General features: G+C 45.1%; 1 protein-coding gene across 1 annotated transcript; it reads right to left on the bottom strand.

The window, feature by feature from the left end:
- Positions 1–144: 144 nt before the first annotated feature.
- TSPAN15 (tetraspanin 15) lies at positions 145–19,483 on the bottom strand. The gene is made up of 8 exons (XM_075717846.1): positions 19,388–19,483; positions 13,647–13,832; positions 11,359–11,433; positions 8,131–8,226; positions 6,430–6,546; positions 2,854–2,901; positions 1,341–1,457; positions 145–297 (listed from the first exon to the last, which is right to left on the bottom strand). The coding sequence occupies exons 1-8, from the start codon at positions 19,481–19,483 to the stop codon at positions 145–147; spliced, it is 888 nt and encodes a 295-aa protein (XP_075573961.1).
- Between the last annotated feature and the right edge of the window lie 195 nt (positions 19,484–19,678).

The raw sequence follows: 19,678 nt of genomic DNA, 5'->3' as shown, positions 1-19,678 counted from the left end.
CTAGGGCGGTATCGGCGTGCTGCCGACCCACCGCCAGTCTGCTGGCTGATTTATTGTAGCCGCAGAAGGCAGCACAAACCAGAACAGGTGGATTTGCTTTTCTTTGGAAACCTCGTAATCTAACGACATTTGAGGTTTCCGAAGTCACCCCGGGTAACACATGCAGCAGTTGGCTCCAGCAAACTCGGGGGCAGATCTCTGCCGCGCTTCTTCACACAGCATTTCGCTCAGCTTGTGCTCAGTGATGATGTCTTCCACCCGAGTTATGTAAAGCAAGGATAACAGCACTCCCAGGAACTGCGAAAGGAAGGGGCATCTCTAGTCAGAGATCGACTACTGCTTATCTAACACTCCTCGCAGCAAATTTTTACAAATTATGTATACATGTGTGAGATATATATGCAGGCACGCGGTACGTACACAGAGAGAATCTCACATCGTTATTCTTCTTTGCATATAGGGGCACAAATGGATCATTTTTGTGAAGAGCCAATACAGCTAATTACCGCCCCTGTACCCTGGACTATTAGAAAGTCTTAGTGGACGCAGCTAAGAGGAGGAGAGGACTCAAAAAAACCCAAGCAAACCAAATTAACCAACCAAGCCCTGCAATATATCACAGTAACGCTACTGATTACCAGAATGCCACCTCAGCTTATCAGTTATGTTAAATTTAAGTAAAAAATGATAATTATAGTTGTCCTGGTTTGGGCTGGGATAGAGTTAATTTTCTTCCTAGCAGCAGGCACAGTGCTGTGGTTTGGATTTAGGATGAGAAGAATGTTGATAACACACTGATGGTTTAGTTGTTGCTAAGTACTGCTTATGCTAGTCAAGGACTTCTCAGCTTCCCATGCTCTGCCAGGCGCACAAGAAGCTGGGAGGGGGCACAGCCAGAAGAGTTGACCCAACCTGCCCCAAGGGCTATTCCATACCATACGGCGTCATGGGCAGTATAGAAACTGGGGGGGGTTGGCCGGGGAGCAGCGATCGCTGCCTGGGAACTGGCTGGGCATCGGTCGGCGGGTGGTGAGCAATTGCATTGGGCATCACTTGCTTTGGATATTGTTATTATCATTATTGTATTGTTACTATTAGCATTACTATTTTACTTTATTTCAATTATTAAACTGTTCTTATCTCACCCCAGGAGTGTTTCTCACTCTCACTCCTCCGATTCTCTCCCCCATCCCATCGGGGCAGGGGGAGTGAGCGAGCGGCTGCGTGGTGCTGAGCTGCTGGCTGGGGCTAAACCACGACAATAGTCGAATGGGATATCGCATACCGTAGCAACAAATCAGATAGTCCCTTTAATGGATAACGCGCTGGGCCCTTCTTACCTGGGGTAGCAATATGCCAAGCAGCACGCCGGCCATGACGCTGTAGTTGTCCAAAAACCAAATAAGCACTGCATTCGTGCACCCACGGACATATATAATATGTTGAACACTCAAGCGCTGCAAAATAACAGAGAAGACGGTCAACAGGCAGTTCACTGGCGCATGACACAGTAACACATGATAATTTAAATTTCAAGGAGGCAAATTTGGTCCTCTTTCCCATCTCTTTAAACCCACCAAATCTGACACAGCTCTCATCACTAATTCTTCCACCTGTTTTGTGGTTCTTCCACACCTGAACAAGTTATTTTCTTTCTTTTTTTTTTTTTTTTTTTTTTTTTCAATCTTTGCTTGCAACTACTTTTCTAAATGAAATGCATCCGATTCTCATTTCGGACCACTTGGAAAGTAGAGAAGTCTCTCTTTAGCTTTTATCTCTGCTTCCAGGTTGAAAGTACAGCAATAGAAAAATATAAATTGCGGACCAAGTGCTTCGCAATAGACTCTAAAAAGGGCAGGAACAAGAGGATTTCAGATTCAGTCCTGCAAGCTGCGCTGCACCGTGACCCCAACCCATAATATAGAAAGCACTTGAGGCTGCAAAGGGTCCTAAGCAGATGAATGGGGTAAAGTTAAGCATATGCTTAAGTGTTTGGGGCACTAGAGCCAGGCTGGAGCGTTTAGGTGATTAAGCCATAAATCAATGAACGTAAATGAGGACAGGTCATACGTAAGGATAACCGGTAATCCCAAAAACCAACAACCGAAGCTGCCATTGTGCGCCAAGTGCCGCAAATGAGCTGGGGAAAGGGGCTTTTTCAGACCAAACCCTGCACCAGCACTCCAGCGCCAGGAGTGGAGAACTCGCGGCAGATCCAATTACTGATTTCCCTTCTTAATCACTCCGCGATTAGTGCCTTGAGCGGGCAGTCTCTGCTCTGGAGTCACTGGAGCTATTCCCAAAAGGGAAGACTGAAGAAGGAGGAGGCCCCATCCCACTCCTGGAAGGAGGAGAGGGCTGCCAACACAGCCTGGGAAGTCCCACTCCTCTTCCAGGAATAACTATTAGAGGCTTAAAAATAAAACACCCCCCTACTGGGATGTAAAATACTTAGAAGCCGCTAATTTGCCTTTACCAAAACTGATTTTACGCAGTGAGAAACTTTGGCTTTTAAGTATTAAAAGCTTTCCCAACTCAGTCACTCCTTAAAAGTATGAAAGCAAGTTTTCTTTGCATTAATTCTGCAATTAGCATAAGGAGGATGAGCTTTGGGAAGACATGCTTCATGCACGTCAAACAAGGAATTGCGGAAGATACAAAGAAGGGAAGATGCCACAATCAAACAAGATTAGTTTTTTTAATATATGAAAGTTATTCCAGATAAAATAATTTTAATTGCTGACTTAGCTGTCTGGTAGATTTAAATATGCAGAAGACAATTTTATAACTGACCAAAAAAATGCAGAGAAGCACCACCCTTTGCCATGACAGGGTGGACACTGGTTACTTTACCTCTTTGTCAATGGTTTTGTACCCGCACATAGTGTTGATAATGTCTGTCTGAAAAGAAAAGAAGAGATATAAACTGTAGCAGAAAACAAAAATCACAGAAAAATTATTTTCACGCTTCTTGTGTTCACCCAGCTCATACAAAAGCAGGAACAGGTTTACTTCCCAGTCCAACACCAGTTTCTTCCAGCAGCCCCAGGGTCAGGTTCAAATAGAGCTCTACATGATTTTAGAGAAATCAGTATTGCCAGTGTGTCACAACACACGACATTTGAACTGTATCCATCCAGCGAAACCAGCGCGGGGTCAGAGACCAAAGCTAGCTACGACAGAGCTGTAAGCCACAGTCATTCCCACAGAACAAACAGCTGGTTTTAATTTTAAGGCCTTAATAACTGAACACATCAAGAAAACCAGGGGTTAACATGGCCATCATGCCATCACGATGACAAATTTAAGCTCAGAAATAACATCTAATACTATGAATGCTTATATGAACATTTTACAAGGCCAAATTTATTATAATATATTTTTATATATATATGAATTAAATTAATAAAATTAATATATTTTAAAAAAGACTGAGAGCTTGCATTCATCATAGATTTCTAATGCATTTTCTGTAGCCATATCGTATTTTGCTTGCGTCCTGAAGGTCCACCTGGCCTGGCAAAGCTAACACGAAAATACTGTCCTTCACTTACAAACCAACCAACGCAAAGGCCACCGGCGTCAAAGGAAGCAATGTACAAAGCCAAAGACACGGAGGAAAATGAGAATATATAAATGAGGGAAATAAGGCAGAGCAAACTCTACTGTATTGACGCGCCCTCCCTCAAAATTAAGACAAGATGAGGTTTCTAAACGCTGGTGGCCTCTGAGCTGGGGTTCCGAGGTCGCCTCCCCAAGAAGGAAGAGGGACATTGGCAAAAGATGGAAGGAAGCTGGATGTTACAGAATGGCAGAAACACCAGCCAGGGTCAAGTTGGTTGGTTTTTTTTTTTTTTTTAAGATCCCAAAAAGCCAGGCTCTCACCTTGAGCACGCAACTGTCTGACAAACAAGGTTCAGCACGTTCTTAAAAATAAGGCTCTGACTATTTCACAGGTCTGTTGCAAAAACGCGAGGAGTAGCCACCTTTGAACCACAGGTAATAAATACTCTTGGAAGTCAGGGTTTGCAATACTAGGCATCAGCGTGTTGCTGCGTCTGCTGTGAGTGACTGCACATTTACAAAACGCGTAAGCCTAACAGACAAACACACGGACATCCGCGAAATACGTGACAACAAGAACAGAGTCACATCGTTTAATTTTAAACGCGGCATTTGCTGACAGGACATCACAACGGAGATAAATGCATCAGAAACGGAGGTTTGTAGGCATTCGATAAATGCATCAGAAACGGAGGTTTGTAGGCATTCGGCAACTAAGTTTTATCTGCTACAGATAAAAGTAAGTCTTTAATGAATACTTTGACTTGAAAATAGTCCCTTCAGACCCCCTCCAGTATGAGCCTGGCTCATCTTAGCACCGGGCTTTTCAAGAGATCAGAATCCAACCTCCAACATTAACGGGAGTTTTCCATGACTACAAAGTGAATGAGTAATCACAAACCATATCTGTGGTTTTCCAGGACAGAAACCAGCCTGTATTTGGAAGCATTTGTCAAACATAGAAGATTTATGCATCTTCTGGTTGGGTTTTTTTTCTTTCCCTCGGGGCAGCCGGCCATACAGCCACGATGTTAGTCTCATGCTGGCCAACACGCGTCCGTGCCGCTTGGACTTCCACAGGGCACATCGATGGCATCCTGGGGTGGCAAAGCCACAAGCCCTAATGTACCGCAGCATCTTGCTGAACAGCCTACCCTTAAACAACAAGTTTGCTTGTTATTTTGGGGCATCTCGTCACCTTTCAATTAACTTCACCGAGTTTAACACTTCACAGGCTACCTTTAGGCTGCAAGTAGTCTCATCCCCTCCTCCCCACTTGCCAATGAAGCATATGGAGAATATACACCCCGTTTTCCTCGGAGCAGTTCTTATTTTAGTGCTTTCCTGCCTGACAGCTTGCATTTGAAATCCGCAACGTGTTTGATTTTTTGTGCCATGGCTGAAAAGCCACCTAGCATTATTAGTCACTGGTTATCGCAGCACTTCGCCTTCACAGTACTGCTGTATTTCCGCACACAGGGACTAACCTTTTAAAGCAAGGCTTCAACAGAGAAATGAGAGATGCAGAAAAAAAAGCAGTATTTTGAATGACCCGTAAAAAGCCAGATTGCTCTTTACAGGGCAGCTCTATCTTCCTTTGCCATCAACTGAGGGCAAAATCCTGAGCTCTTCTGCTCCGTGCTGCTCTGGATCAGCACAGATTATTTTCATATACATGACTTTCTTATTCTGAAACACCCGAGACTCAAAACAGAACTGTTCAGCTTTAGTTTCTGAGAATAAATCACAGCTCAGCGCAGCTTTAAACAGACTCCTCACACACAAAAATTGCGTAAGCATACGTAATAAACACCTTCATGTTATACACATTTCTCAGTAACACCCAGCAGGATTACTAACACAATTGTTGCATTTTTTTCCTTTTTTTTTTTTTTTTTTTTTTTTAATTAAACACCCACCCTTAAGGCAGACCTTGAAAGGGCAGCACGTAACAGGCACCGGTAGGCTAGCCGTCATGAGCTCTACTGCGTCTGCTCTTACACACACGCAACTTCTCTGTCTTGTGCTCAGACCAAAGACCAAAACCCAGTGAGGCAGGGATTGCCCACACTGGTTTTGAGCTGAGGAATAGTTCTTCATCAAATTCAGCGTTACAGCCATCCCTCAAATGAAGAGCGATGAACGACAACTTCTAAAATTTACATAAGACACAAGGTCCGTTTCTATGGAACTTAACGCCTGCTCCTAGTGCTGCCAGCACCAGTTAACACCAGTTCATTGTAGCCTGAGAAACCGGTCCAGACTCCAGCTGACCCCGTGTTCTTCCGGGGAGGATTTGACAAGGCGGCAAGGTGGGCAGTTTTCAAGGATGGGTTAGGGTAGACCAGCAGCTCCAGTCTAGACCTGCACCCACAAGGATGCACTGACCCCGAGGTCATTTGCTCACATTTCTGGCTTTTTCTGGATGACGGGGTCGTTCTGTTTGGTTTTTAATTCATGCAGCAGCTGGTGCACATCGTTCCAACCCCCACCCACGGATGTAAACGGGGCCCAGGCTTCCTGGCAAAGCTGGAGCAGCAAACCCTGGGGAAAACACCAGCAAGATTTAATTTTAAGCAGGCCTGGTCCAGGCAAGTCATGAGGTTGGAGGAACTCCCAAGATCCCTTCTGCGTTTCTAGGACCGTGTAGCAGGACGGTAACACGGACCGGAGCCAACACGTCTAACTCATTATTTTCTCCTTTTCAAGCTATCAAGACCCATGGATCCATAGCTCCCGTTCTTAGGAGGGACCCATTTTCCTTCGCTTCTTCCCCCAGACCTTCTGAAGTAAGGTACCTTTTTAAGCCAATGCCAGCGACCCGGCGGAGAGCAGCGGTGCCGAGAAGCCGGGACTTGGACTGACCTTATTTGTGACGCAGCAAGTGTAGGGCACCCCGCAGGCCAGCGGTCCCGGCGCCCCGCAGTTGTGGTACACGTTTTGTGACCAATCCCTGTAATCTTCCCCACCACAGCACTTAAACTGGAAAAAATGACACATAAGGCAAAGGAAAAAAAAAAAATTCGTATCTTAACAGAAACGTTTCTAATAACTATGTTATTAATGTTCTTAATTATTAGTAATTAATAAAAGAGCAATAATAAAGCATTTTTAAGAGCACTGAGCTACCCAGCAATTCTGTCATTTTATCAGCAAGGCATATAGGAATGTACACAACAGATACAACTGAAAAGAGTTAAAAATAAAGGCAGCGTTCCTCTGTCACTCATCGCGCTATTACCCCAGGTGCCAGAGCAAAGTGCTTACTGCTAAGTTCCACTTCCCAACTTTTCTGAGTTGAAAAACTGTCTTTTCAGGTCTGGACATCGTTAAGCAATGTTTTTACATTCACTCCATCTTGAGCTGTAATGTACTGCTTCAATTATTTAAGGATTTTGACTACATTTCTAAATGACTCAAAGACAGAAATGTTGCTATAAGGCACAAAAAAAAAAAATCTCACCAAAACATTTTGGGTGTAATCTAGTAAAACTGAGATCTGACAAATACTGTAAGTTTACACTGACTTAATACAAACATTCACTTTATATTTTAAACAAAGGGAAAAGGAACAGTTTCTTTAATCACTAAAATGTATATTCACTGTACATACACATAATTTTGGGCAGTGCATGGAAACTTTAAAGCATTATGAAGTCTAATGACAAAATTTCCTCAGGATGGTTGGCTTTTCACAGACTTTCCATGCTAACTCTGTTTTTCAAAGCAGGCTGCCATCTCCATAACGATGTCATAAAATATACATATCGCTTCCTAAGTTAACTTTTTTTTTTTTTTAAATCATCATTTGGCATGGTCACTGACATCACACGGGCCCTGACATCACATTTTTGAACACTTTTTGCTTCTTCTATAGTCTCTGAACTGCATGGCAGAACTCAATAATCCAATAAACATTTCAACACACCAGCCTTAAAAAAAAAAAGGGGCTGTGAGTCAACTACGCGTGCCATTAAGTAATGCTCAGCTGGGCTCAACACAATTTTAATTACAGGTATATATGTTTCCATGGGCATTTCCTTTGAATAACCACCTTGTTAAAGAGCTTGGTACGTGCCCTCGAGTGAAAATACAACGGCCCAGGTTCCAACAGCCTAATTGCCACCTAATTTCTCTTTATCCGGTGCCTCCTGTTAATGAGATGCTTTTTAATGTCTTGGGCCAGCCAGCAGAAACGCTTAGCGTAAGAACTTGGGTGGAATTTAGGCTGAATTTGTCTGAATCCGGCTGCGGGGCTCGTATAAACCTAAATGTTTGCAGGATCTGGCCTCGAGCAGCCAAATCATGCCTACCAAGGCAAAAGCTGCATTTTGCCCCTGCTTCTTGCAGTGATTTAGGGGGCTTCAAAGGCCAGCTGGGATGCTGGAGGAGCCCTGCCTGCAGCAACATCATAACAGATGACGCATGAGATCTCATCTCCCTCGTCAATAAGAATTCGATTATCACATCACTGGAAAAACTCTAAGCTGTCACCCAGGACCTACCACGTCTCGGCACTGACTTAGTCCCAGGGAAAAAAAAAAAACCAACAAAACCAAAACAAACCTGCTTTTGAACAGAATCCATGATGTTCTTGAAGTCTAAATCGTCGTAGTAATTCTCAATTCCTCGTCTTATATTATCGTTCAAAAAGTTGATTGTCTAGAAGGCAGAAGTAAAAGAAGATTCATAGGTTACACACGCTGAAACAAAATTAAAAGAATGGGTTAAAACGACAAGTGTAATTGATGAACACAAGAGGAAAGGCTTTTTTTTTTTTTTTTTTTTAAGAAAAAACAAATACCAGTTAAAAATCAATCACAGCACAGTCCTGCAGGGACTGACCATCCATCCTCTTTTAAGGAAGCAGCCTCGCTGCTGGTTTTGTCCCGAGAAGCGCTAACAGTGCGACACCTCTCCAGCGAGGTGCTGCTCCTCTTGAGACTCTCCAAGCGCCTCCCAGAGATGGTCCCGTTGTCCCCCAGGCTGAGAAGGGGAAGGCAGGATCCCTCCCACTGGGCACCGGGGATCCCTGGCATCTTCTGGGTGACAGAACGGCAGGTTTGGGTGGCAGGTCTTGACACCGTGGTCTGCACCACTCCTTGGGCGACAAGACCTGACTGTCTCCCTGCTCACCATCTTCTGTGATTTTTATTTTCCATTAACTTTATTTTCACCATTTCATTTTCCAAGGAATCCGTAATTGCCAGATAATGAGCTTTATTCCACCGTAAGCAGAAAAAAGTCAAAAAGATCTCGTATCTGTGTTTCACAATCACGGTTTTGAGAAATATGGCAGCAGAGTGTTGACAGATATAAAACTGTATCTCCTCAGCTTGGCGTATTAGAAATGAAAACAACAAAATGCTTTTAAAGTTCAGAAGATGAGGGGAAAAAAAAAAAAGAAAAAAAAAAAAGAGTATTCAGTTTTCAACATCCAGCACCATCACAGCATAGCAAAAATGGAGACTAAACACAACCAGAACATAACAACTTTCCTTTCAACCCAGCTGCTAAAAAGATCAAAGCTAAATCCTTGCAGGTCAGAAAGAAACCTGAAATATGCCTACTCATTTTCTCAGTATTACAAACTGCAACACTTAAAAACAAGACAGAACAAAAACAATTATCACATCGATGATTAGAAATATGGGATTTTGCAGGACTATCCTAACTGGCCAAGAACAAACAGCAGCAAATACCAATTACACTTGCGCTACCTGCATCTCCTGACTTAGACTCGACAGATTTGAGAAGGAAACAGAGAAAGAAAATGGGAAAAAACAGTAAGACATGCAAAGCAATTAGCATTTAAATAGAACCTATTACCCTAAGCTTTATTAAATAACTCCTTCTCCTCACCATACTAGAATCATCAAATCGTTTAGGTTGGAAAAGACCTTTAAGATCATCCAGTCCAACCATTAACCTAACACTACCAAGTCCACCACTAAACCAATTAAGGGTAAAGTAAGAATTAATTTCATGTTTCCTGGCTTGGTGGCTGGATTATTTTTTAATGAAAGTAAAAACTAGGAATCATTAAGGTTGGAAAGGATCTCTAAGATCATCAGCCCAACCATCAACCCAACACTACCATGCCCACTAAACCATGTCCCAAAGTGCCACGTCTGCCCATTTTTTGAACACTTCCAGGAATGGGGACTCCACCACCTCTCTGGGCAGCCTGATCCAATGCTTGACCACTCCTTCCATGAAGAAATTTTTCCTAATATCCAATCTAAACCTCCCCTGGCGCAGCTTGAGCCCATTTCCTCTTGTCCTATCGCTAACTACTTGAGAGAAGAGCCCAACACCCCCCTCACTACAACCTCCTTTCAGGTAGTTGTAGAGAGCGATCAGGTCTCCCCTCAGCCTCCTCTTCTCCAGACTGAAGACCTCCAGTTCCGTCAGCCGCTCCCCACCAGCCCTGTGCTCCAGACCCTCCACCAGCTTCGTTGCCCTTCTCTGGACACGCTCCAGCACCTCAATGTCCTAATACTCAATGTCAGCAACTCAACATCCTACTAACCCCAACTTCTCCATTAACCTCATAAAACAAGCAAAGAAACCTGCCCCTGAGCACAGCCGTCCTGCTCAGACACCCAATACACGTGTCAGGAAAACGCTTACTGCACAAAAATCCCAACAATACGTTTTCTTTGTCTGAAAGTCAACAGCAATTCTTCCTCACCCTCTCAGCAAATACCATCTTTGGCATTTACTTAATTTTCTGTCAACCAAATTCTCTGCATCCCATGATGCCCACACTCTTACACCAGGCAGGCTGATCTGCTCCCTTCGGACAAGCCTGGTGCTCCCACCACAATTCCAAACACCTCCTTGCGTGGGGCCAAGGCACCACCTACGGCAACAGCTAGCGATGGCTTCTAGAAATGAAGATAACTCATCCTCTGCTCTCACAAGTCAAGTTCACGACTCGGTCCACCATGGAGTAAGAAAATACTAGCTAGGGAGAACATAATACTACTTCAAAATAACAATGAGTTGTTATTTTTCAAAAAACCTTTTTTAAAGCTTTTTTTTTTTTTAAATAACATACGTAACACAGCATGTATGACTTCTCTTTGTGGAAATGAGATCGGTAGGATTGGGGTGGGGAGGGAAGAGGTCTTGTTATTCGGCATCTCCTTTTAATGCTCATATTTTGTCAGATTAGAAAAAAAATCAAAGCACAGAAATCTAGTACTTGCCATAGCGAACACACTGATGTTTTAAAACATTTCTAACACACACACACAAAAAATAGTCTGCTGCTTTCCATTTAGAAAAATTAAGGTTTCTATATAATTATAACATGCTTGTAAATCATAGGGTCTGCTGTAGAAATTAGTTATGTTGCTTACGTATGTGGGCAGGGAATAGCTGTCCCTTATATACGGTAAAACATTTTGGCCACTAAAAAATAACAAAGTCTCCAAATCCAGCTGGAACCTTCCCAAATCAGCAGTCTGAGACTCAGATGGCAAACGAGAAGAAAGCGCTTTGTAATACATGAAGAGCTGGAAACTTGTTTTGCCTGTATCACGCATTCTTAGTCACCACATTTTCTCCAAATTCTTTAATCTGGAATTCATCCCAGGAACGGGTGGCCAATCCCACACATCCCCAAACCTGAAAGGCCCTGAAAAGTCTGGACCTGCCTTCAGACCTCCACCAGGTAGTGCTCAGGTGACAATTTCAACACCTTTTATTTGCTCAGTAGCATAGCTGTAACGTCACTGATTGTGAGTAACGCTCCTGGTGATCAAAACTGAAACGCAAGCGGCTCACCTGGTTTCTGAAGATCAGGGCCACCACTCCACCAGTCAGCTCAATCAGCAAGCAGATACCAAGAATGTACATGAACTGCAGAAAAACAATTGCAAGTGAGTCCTTAAACAGAACAAACCCCAATTACTCTTTCGGTTAGGGTCCTTAAGTCCATACTATTCAATTGCCAACATACTCGGCTTTCTGCTTATGAGATGTCATTTTAAAGAAAGATAGAAATCATAGACTCATAGAATCGTTTAGGTTGGAAAAGACCTTTACGATCATCCAGTCCAACCATTAACCTACACTACCAAGTCCACCACTAAGCCAATCAAGGGTAGACTAGACTAAACCATGTCCCGAAGTGCCACATCTACCCGTTTTTTTGAACACTTCCAGGGATGGGGACTCCACCACCTCTCTGGGCAGCCTGTTCCAATGCTTGACTACCCTTTCCGTCAAGAAATTTTTCCTAATATCCAATCTAAAAGAATATTATGGTTTTGTTCTTATAAAACTGTTTGTATCACGAGAAAGCCTTTTTTCCTCACTTGAGTCATTCTGGGGTTTGCCCAAGTGGCAAACACATTATTTTTCTGCTTTGCATGGGCTCAAAACCAATAGATGCATTTAGCACGCCAAGATACTTCTCTCCATAACAGCATCCCAGAGAAGCATATTAACAGACTGCTACAAACCGCACCGAACTTTATGTTTTCATGCTTCCTGCAAAAACAGTACTTACCTGTTAGCTTTCATTTCTTGGGTAAAGCAGTGCTTTAAGATAATCCGAACCACCTTCTACTAAATCACCAGTGTTAAATCAAAGCAAAATTCTGGGCTTGGTACCTTTTAGTGTGTTGCTTCAGAAGAGGGAACTGAGCAGTACTGCATGACCGAGCCAGCTGAGCACAGAGCCTGCACGATGGGCACTAACAGGACTTAGTAGGCTCGGTGGTAAGAAAAAATTGTACCTGCTAGCTCTCAATTTATTTATACATCTGCGTATCTACATACATGCTCACTCGCACACGACCGCAACACATGCATCTGTGACTACTTACCAAAGCACATGCAAAATAGGAACAATATGAAGAAATCCATAGCAACACCGTGACGTAGCTGCAACGTGCCAGTACGGGAAATGTTTTTGCAACCCAAAGGATTGTTTAGGTATAAAAGATAGATGTTACATAAATTTAGCTCTGCTTCTTAATGGTGAACTTTGTCAGGAAAGAAGTTTTAGGATCTCTCATCTGAAAATAATCTCTAATGCTCCATCCCAAAAGCTAGTTTAATTTCTGTGCTCTCAATACCCGGTGTCAGTGTCACGAATTCACCGGACAGATACCTATTCTCCTGCTAAATCTGGAATCAGCCTGAGAAGCAGACATCAGGGACTTTCTCAGTTTAAATACCCTACTGGGTTTGCTACCACAACAGGAACAGAAAACGTCCTCAGGAACAGACGAGGACACACCACCACACTCAGAGTGAAAGAAGCCACCACCGCCTGAGGACAGACTGCGTAAAATTCCAGCCTAATTTCAAAATCCACAGTTAGCTCTGGCTTTGGTTTAAGTAACGTACCACTTATTTACCATTTCTTTACACTGAACTGACACGAAGGTGAAAATTATGTTTTCGTGCCTTACTTTTAATTAGCCACATGTGCAACTTCCATCTGCAACTGCAGCGTTACACAGGAATTTCCCTAAAATTTCACCTTTCCGAGGCGCTGGAGAGAAAACCTGCGTCCCTTTCACTTCCCCCTTAGGGTCCTTTAGGAAGTGCCCCCGCGCCGACGTGGGAAGCTGCAGCCAGGCTTTGCCCCGTCCTTCGGTGTTTCCTCCTCCCCAACACCGTGCCCCTACGCAGGGCACGTGCCTACGCTACGGCCGGACCACAGAAAGAGCAGGCACCGGGGTGCCGGGCTAGCGTCAACCCGTATGTCAACAGCCGAGTTTGCACAAGATCCACGCCAGCTCGTAATAATGCACATTCCTGGTAGTTTTCCATAAAGCCCTTAACTATTGGGAAGCTGGTTTTCTCAGCGCCAGGCTCTGACCCTCGCCCGTCCTGTCGCCAGCGAGACGAAACGCCGCTGCTCCCTGACGGAGCGGCATCCACGGTCAGGGGACCACTGCCACAGAGCAGTTTTAGATTTAATTCAAATCAAAAAAGCAACTTTATTAAAATATTTTTCAGCGCAGACATAGAAAGAGGTACGGGTTTGAATGCAGGCGACACTGAAAAGCAAAAGCAATCAGCTCTAAAAATTAAGAATAAAAACCCCCAACACTTACTGCTTGAAGAAGGCATAAATTGTCTCTTAGAGAAGCCAGCACACCCACAAAAGATACGAGGAACATTACAATGCCCAGAAGTATTAAAATAATTGCTGGGGCTAAAAAGGCACTTTCTAGAGTTTTGTACTTCTGTCTTTCAACTTCTGCATAAATCCCGACCGCGAGGACGAGGGCTCCAATCACCTGAAACAGAAAAAAAGAAGAGCACAGATGTTACTTCCTCTCCCGGAAAACACAGAGATGACATTTTGTGAGTACACATGAACCTCTGACTTCTCGCTTCAGAATTAATTATAAGCAATGAAACACTCAAATCAGAAGTATGGATTGAAAAAAAAAAACAAACCAAGGCACCTCAAAGACTATAAAGCAGAAGAAAGCTGAGTTCGGAAAAACCTGAGATTTGTTCATTTCAAAAGTATATTTAATAATGCTTTAATGTTCTGCAAGTTAAACAAATTTAAACATACGTCACTGGTTGAAATGTAATTTATTACTCATCTGAGATCACATATATTACATACGCTAGCAAATGCCATGGCATTAATATTCCTCCTTTGCGTGTCTGTCCGTCCTTCCCTCTCTGGGTCGGGGGGGGGGTGTATGCCCCAACACAACATAATTTCTAAACCAGTCTGCAATCAACAGCTTATATGTCCCTTCCTATCAGCTCCTATATAGGCTCCTGTCAGCTCCTATATAAGCTCAGTAAATATGGCCAGGTCTATCCCATACGTCCAGTCCCCCTGCCATCAGGGGAAATGCACCGGATTAAAAAAACAAAAACAAAATAAAACAAAAAATTAAAAAAAAATAAAAAACCTGCAAGTTTGTAATTACGGCACTTTCTTGAGCACTACCAAATGAAGCTGACAAGCGAAGCAAGAAGCGATGCGTTTCATTTAACAAGGTAAAGATATCTCAATCGAAATAATTAATAAGTCAAAATCATTTGGGATTAAACCTACGGCGTGCTGCAAGTTGCGTTGATTTACGCTGAATTTGAAAAAGAAATAGCCCACCACACCTCATCGTGAAAATTACAGTGGAAAAACTTCACTGCCAACTCCAACAGCCGGGCGCGTCCTTAGGGAAGAGCCCAGACTCAAATCAATCATTTTGGCAATCCGATGAACCGCATTCCCCTTTTCTGACCCGACATTTCGGCAGTAACCCCGTGTCCGCTCCCTGCGCACCAATGGCGAGGACAGCGCGTCTCTTAAATATAAGCAGCTTCCTGATCTCACGTGGTGTATCCCAGGCAAAGGTCTAGATGGACACACGACAGACTCAGTCGCAAGATCATGAGCCCAACAGCTGAAATATTTTTTTTTTAATTATGGCATACCTTAAAATAAATAACAACTTCCTGGAAATTCTTGATTTTCTACAGGTAGGAATAAAAAACCCAAAGGCCGCTATGTGAGGAATGCCACCAAATTGTCATTTAAAAAAAGAAAAAATCCCAGAAGGGTTCACCTATAAAAATAACTATACCGAAGCTATTTAAAAAGCAACTTAAAATTTTACTCGACCAAATTCAGAGTAACTCTCCCTCTGACAAATTCAGGAACTGTACTGATTATGGAAGACAGAAGAGAAAACGGGGTGGACAAATAGCAGGTACCCAAATTTACCATTTATATGCTTCTACTGTAAAACTGTAATTAGGGGGTTTTTATTACTAAATGGTCAATTTGTAGTGTTAGCTTTCTTCTTCAAAAAATTCAATGATTTGAGTAATAAAGTATAAATTACTTTTCAAGCAGAAGACAACATAAATGAATCAGTTTGAAATTTTTAAACGCAGATATAACAGTCGAGGAAAGAGTCTCAGAACCATACAAAACAATTACAGAATATAAAATTGGTGACTGCACATGTCTATGTGACTCAGGAGTTCTAGTATTATTATTATTTAAAAAAAAAAGAAAAAAAAAAAGGGGGAAAAACACCCAACTAAAAACGTGATACCTTTGTGTCCAGACCGTATTTACCCTGCTTGGAAAGCAGCAGCTAATACAACTTAAAGACAGACTATCCTGCAAACACTAAAGCACCATTAACAAGCCCAACATTTGCCTAGTAGATTGTTTAGGAAATTAAAAAAAACCCCAAACATTGGACATAAAACACAGGGATTGAAGCCCAATGGGGATTATCTGAATTTCAGAAGTGTGTTGTTTCAAAACTAGAAGGTTTACTGAAATGTCTTAGCCATAGTTTTCTCATCAAAACATTCGATTTAAGGTGGTCTTCAGTTTTAAAGATTCAAAGGTGCCTGTGAGTAGAAATACAAGACGCATTCCCACTTTAAGAGCTTAAGATATATAGACGCATATAAAGGTATTTATATACGTAGGTATCTTCATCCCCCTCCATCTGCATTTTGCTCACGCACCCTCCAAGACTACTTCTAGCACTTTAAGTGCACAAGAAACTTCAAGCCTTCTGTTCGGAAAATGAAAACTTTTGTTTTCCAAAACCACCTCGCCCCCCCAAAAAAACCCAAATTGCCTTCCCCACCCCCCAAATTCCCACGTATTACAGCTTTTATTGCCCCAGGGCCCGGGGTGGCCGACATCGCATCCCAGACAAATTACAGGATTAAAGCTACGCCGTGACCCACGGGGGATCAACGGGGAGCTCCTCACCACCCTCGCCTAGAACACGCCACTCCCCAAGCAGAGGACCACAAAACACCCCTGTAATAAAACTCCCTCGAGCAAGCCGAAATGAATAGTTCTGCAAACCGCGGCACGTGCCGCAGGGAAGCGGGACGGCTTCGCGCTGCGTTCGGCGGCGGCGGCGCCGCCGCTACGCCGAAGGCAAAGAAGCACCAGCGAACGCATAAAAAAAAACTCAGAGCGACCCATCGCACAGCAGACGCACACGTGCATGCCAAGTTTCATGCAGATTCTGAAGCATAAAAAATTATTGCGGGGGGTAAAAAGCCCACCTCGGCAGACAATTAAAATCCTCATTCCTCACAAGCAGGATTTATGCTTTTATTATCTTCTATTTTTTTTTAAGCGTTTAATAAAAATCTTCTAAGCCTTTAATAGAGCCAAACCGACAGCAGCCACTATTTACGCCGAGCAGATGTGCTAACGTCGCCATCATCCCACCCGCGCCTCTTCTCCGGGACCGTGCTCTCCCTTCCTGTGACAAGGGGTGGAAACGCAACGTTTACGTAGGTAGCCCACCAGCAGCCGTACTGTTTACATCCCGCGTCCTTCGCGACAGCTCCCGGTTTGGCAAGTCCCGCCGCAGGAAAAAGCCACTGGCCTGGACTCGCGTGACACCAGCATCCCCCGGCAAATACCGGGGACTTTCTCTAGGGCTTTCACAGGCACAGAAGTTGCTTTCCCAAGGGAAAGGATAAAACGTTTATTTCTCAGTAGTGCTTTTAACCCTGTATTTACAATACTTACGCTTAAATAAAGTCCCTACTCAAGAGCAGCGCCTTCTCTTTCAAATGCTGGACGCTGTTTCAGCCATTAAGAAAAATTACATTACAGCCTCATTCACCAGCAAAACAGCTGCCCGAAAGAGTTACAGTTACATGCACCCTCCAAGACTACTTCTAGCATTTTAAGTGTCCAAGAAACTTCAATCCTTTTGTTCGGAAAATGAAAACTTTTGTTTTCCAAAACCACCTCGGCCCCCAAAAAAACCAGTTTTTAAAAAGCCCCGGGTGGCACGGGAAGACACAGCAGCGACAGGGCCTGTAGCAAACGTCCCCTCCGACACTCCCAGCAATGCTTTCATTTCCTTTCTGCTTTTGGATAAGGCTGATATTCAGTTCCTGGTGCTTTTAAGCAATCCTGGGGACTCAAATCCGGGTGTGCATCATTCCCAAATGTACCGGAGGAACAGCAACAGCAGGGAGGAAACCGAATGCCCTCAGCATCCCGTACATCAAAGCCCCCCAAAACAGCAAAAGAACACAAATTACCCAAAATTTAAGCAAGCCAATACTCCACAGCCAAACTTTACTTTCATTTACACCGATATTAAAAAAAAAAAAAAAAAAAAAAAAAGTCAGTAAGACTAACACAGCTGAAAAAAGAACCAGACCGCTGATGTTTACGGCTGACGAGATCTGCTTTGCTAAGCTGGAATAAAAGAAAATTTCGAGAGAGAAACCCACGCGGCCAACCTCACACAATACGGCGCGTGTTTGGCCCCAACGCCGGGAGCACCCTGCCCAGCGCCAGCCTTCCCGAAAGCAAACGCCGTCAGCCCCCATCCTTCCCCTTCCCGCAGCCCCCACCACGCCTGCTGCTCCCCCCGCTTCCCAGAGCGAACCATCTCCCCGTGGAAATGGAAAGCTTTTGCTTATAAACAAGGGCAGAGCGTTGTAAATCCAGGGCAAGCAACTGCAGAGAGTAAATAAAATCCTCGGGCTGCTTGAAAGAGGCTTTGTCCTCCAGGGACACTCAGAGAAACAGTTCGAGAAGGGCCCTGTTTCTGCTACCAGATTAATTTTTACAGCCCACCAGCAAAGGGCCCTTGCTGCCAAGGGAAAACGCCGAGCAGACAACGTGCACGGTCCTTCATGAAGGGCACGCTGCAAGAGGGAAAAAAAAAAAAAAAAAAAAAAGGGGGGGGTTGAAAATGCAACATATTTCCCTTTTCTGAAAATCACACCTGCGGAATAGCTGCGCTGGAGTAACACAGGAAACTTCAGGAGTCTAAACCCAAGGGTTTTCCTTGATTGGTTTGTCTGCTAAGAAAGAGAAAAGACATCCAGGATCCTAAAAAGCCTGAATTACACCCAGACACTCCGCATTTCAATTTTTGTTCATCCTTCAATCATAGCTTTAATCAGACACCTACTATCAAACCTGGCGCATCTAAACCTCTTCTCCCACGCAACGCGCCACAAGCTTTACGCTCCCGCCGTGTAAACACCGCATCTGCTAAGAAACCCAGACCAGAAACAAGAGATTAAAGTGGCGTTTCAATTGAAAAAAACAGAAAAAAACCCTGCTGTAGCACGTCAAGCATCAGCAGAGCCCGGAGCCAGCACAGCCAGGCAGCATCGCCCCAGGAGCCTGCAAAAGCACTTTTTAAAATCACGGTCCTTCCAGCGAGCCCCGATGGCCCCTTCCAGGTTGGGGGGTGCCTGGTCAGGGCGAATTTGCCCCCGTTTGGAGAAGTCGGCGGTACCAGGCCGGACCCATCGCGGGGACTTTATCACCTTCCGATGCCAGCACGTGGGTTTCACGCGACGCCCGGCTGAGGACAGCAGGCGGGACGCGCCTCTCGGTTCGAAAGCTTCGCAGCATCGCCTGGCCAGGGCTCGGAGAAGGAATTACCCTATGCAGCGATGGCTGGAGGGCAAAGCCTTCGTTTGGCCAGCTCCCCCGGGGGGAAAAAGCAGATGGTTTTACCTGCCCAGCCTGCGGGTCCCGGGGGCGGGCCAGGGCGCGACGCCCCCAGCCACAGGTGTGCCAGCCCTGCGCCCATCACTGCCAAATCCCGCTCTCCCGGGGAAACGCCGCGCTCCCCGCGGGACGGGACCACTCGGGACCACTCGCCCGTCCGCTCCGACCCCACGCACGCCCCCCGGCCCCACCGACCCACGCACAGCCCCCCCCCCCCCAGCCCCACCGCACACGCACAGCCTCAGGTTGGGGGGGGGGGGGGGGGCACACAGGGACGCGACCCTCCCGCTCCCCGCCCACGCCGCCCCTCCCCGCAGCCCACGCGGGGGCAGCCGCCGCCCTCACCCAAAAGGTGGTGGAGTAGATGACGAGGGTGAGCTTGAGGCAGAGGTAGGAGAGCCGCCCGCAGTACCGCACTTGCTCCGCGTCCCCCGCCGCCATCCTCCCGCCCCGCAGCACCTGCCGCCGCCTGCCCGCCCTGCCCGGCCCTCCCCTTCCCGGCGCCGGGCGGGTCCGGGGGCTCCGCCGCTTCCGGGAGCGGCACCGGCCCGGGGGGGTTGGCCCGGGGTGGGGTTACCCGGGGTGGGGTTACCCGGGGGGGTTTACCCGGGGTGGGGGTACCCGGGGTGGGGTTTA

Source organism: Pelecanus crispus, chromosome 10, assembly GCF_030463565.1.
Source record: "Pelecanus crispus isolate bPelCri1 chromosome 10, bPelCri1.pri, whole genome shotgun sequence".
NCBI lineage: Eukaryota > Metazoa > Chordata > Aves > Pelecaniformes > Pelecanidae > Pelecanus > Pelecanus crispus.
The sequence above is the reverse complement of the archived record's forward strand: the minus strand, read 5'-3'. Positions and strand labels throughout refer to the sequence as shown.

What these genes read in the sequence shown, in the direction of transcription:
- TSPAN15 (XM_075717846.1), bottom strand. Translation starts at nt 19,483, where the DNA reads ATGGCGGCGGGGGACGCGGAGCAAGTGCGGTACTGCGGGCGGCTCTCC. An exon ending in TCTACTCCACCACCTTTTGG is followed by an intron (nt 13,833 to 19,387) that starts GTGAGGGCGGCG and finishes TTTCTGTTTCAG; the next exon opens with GTGATTGGAGCCCTCGTCCT. An exon ending in TTGGCATATTGCTACCCCAG is followed by an intron (nt 298 to 1,340) that starts GTAAGAAGGGCC and finishes TTCCTTTCGCAG; the next exon opens with TTCCTGGGAGTGCTGTTATC.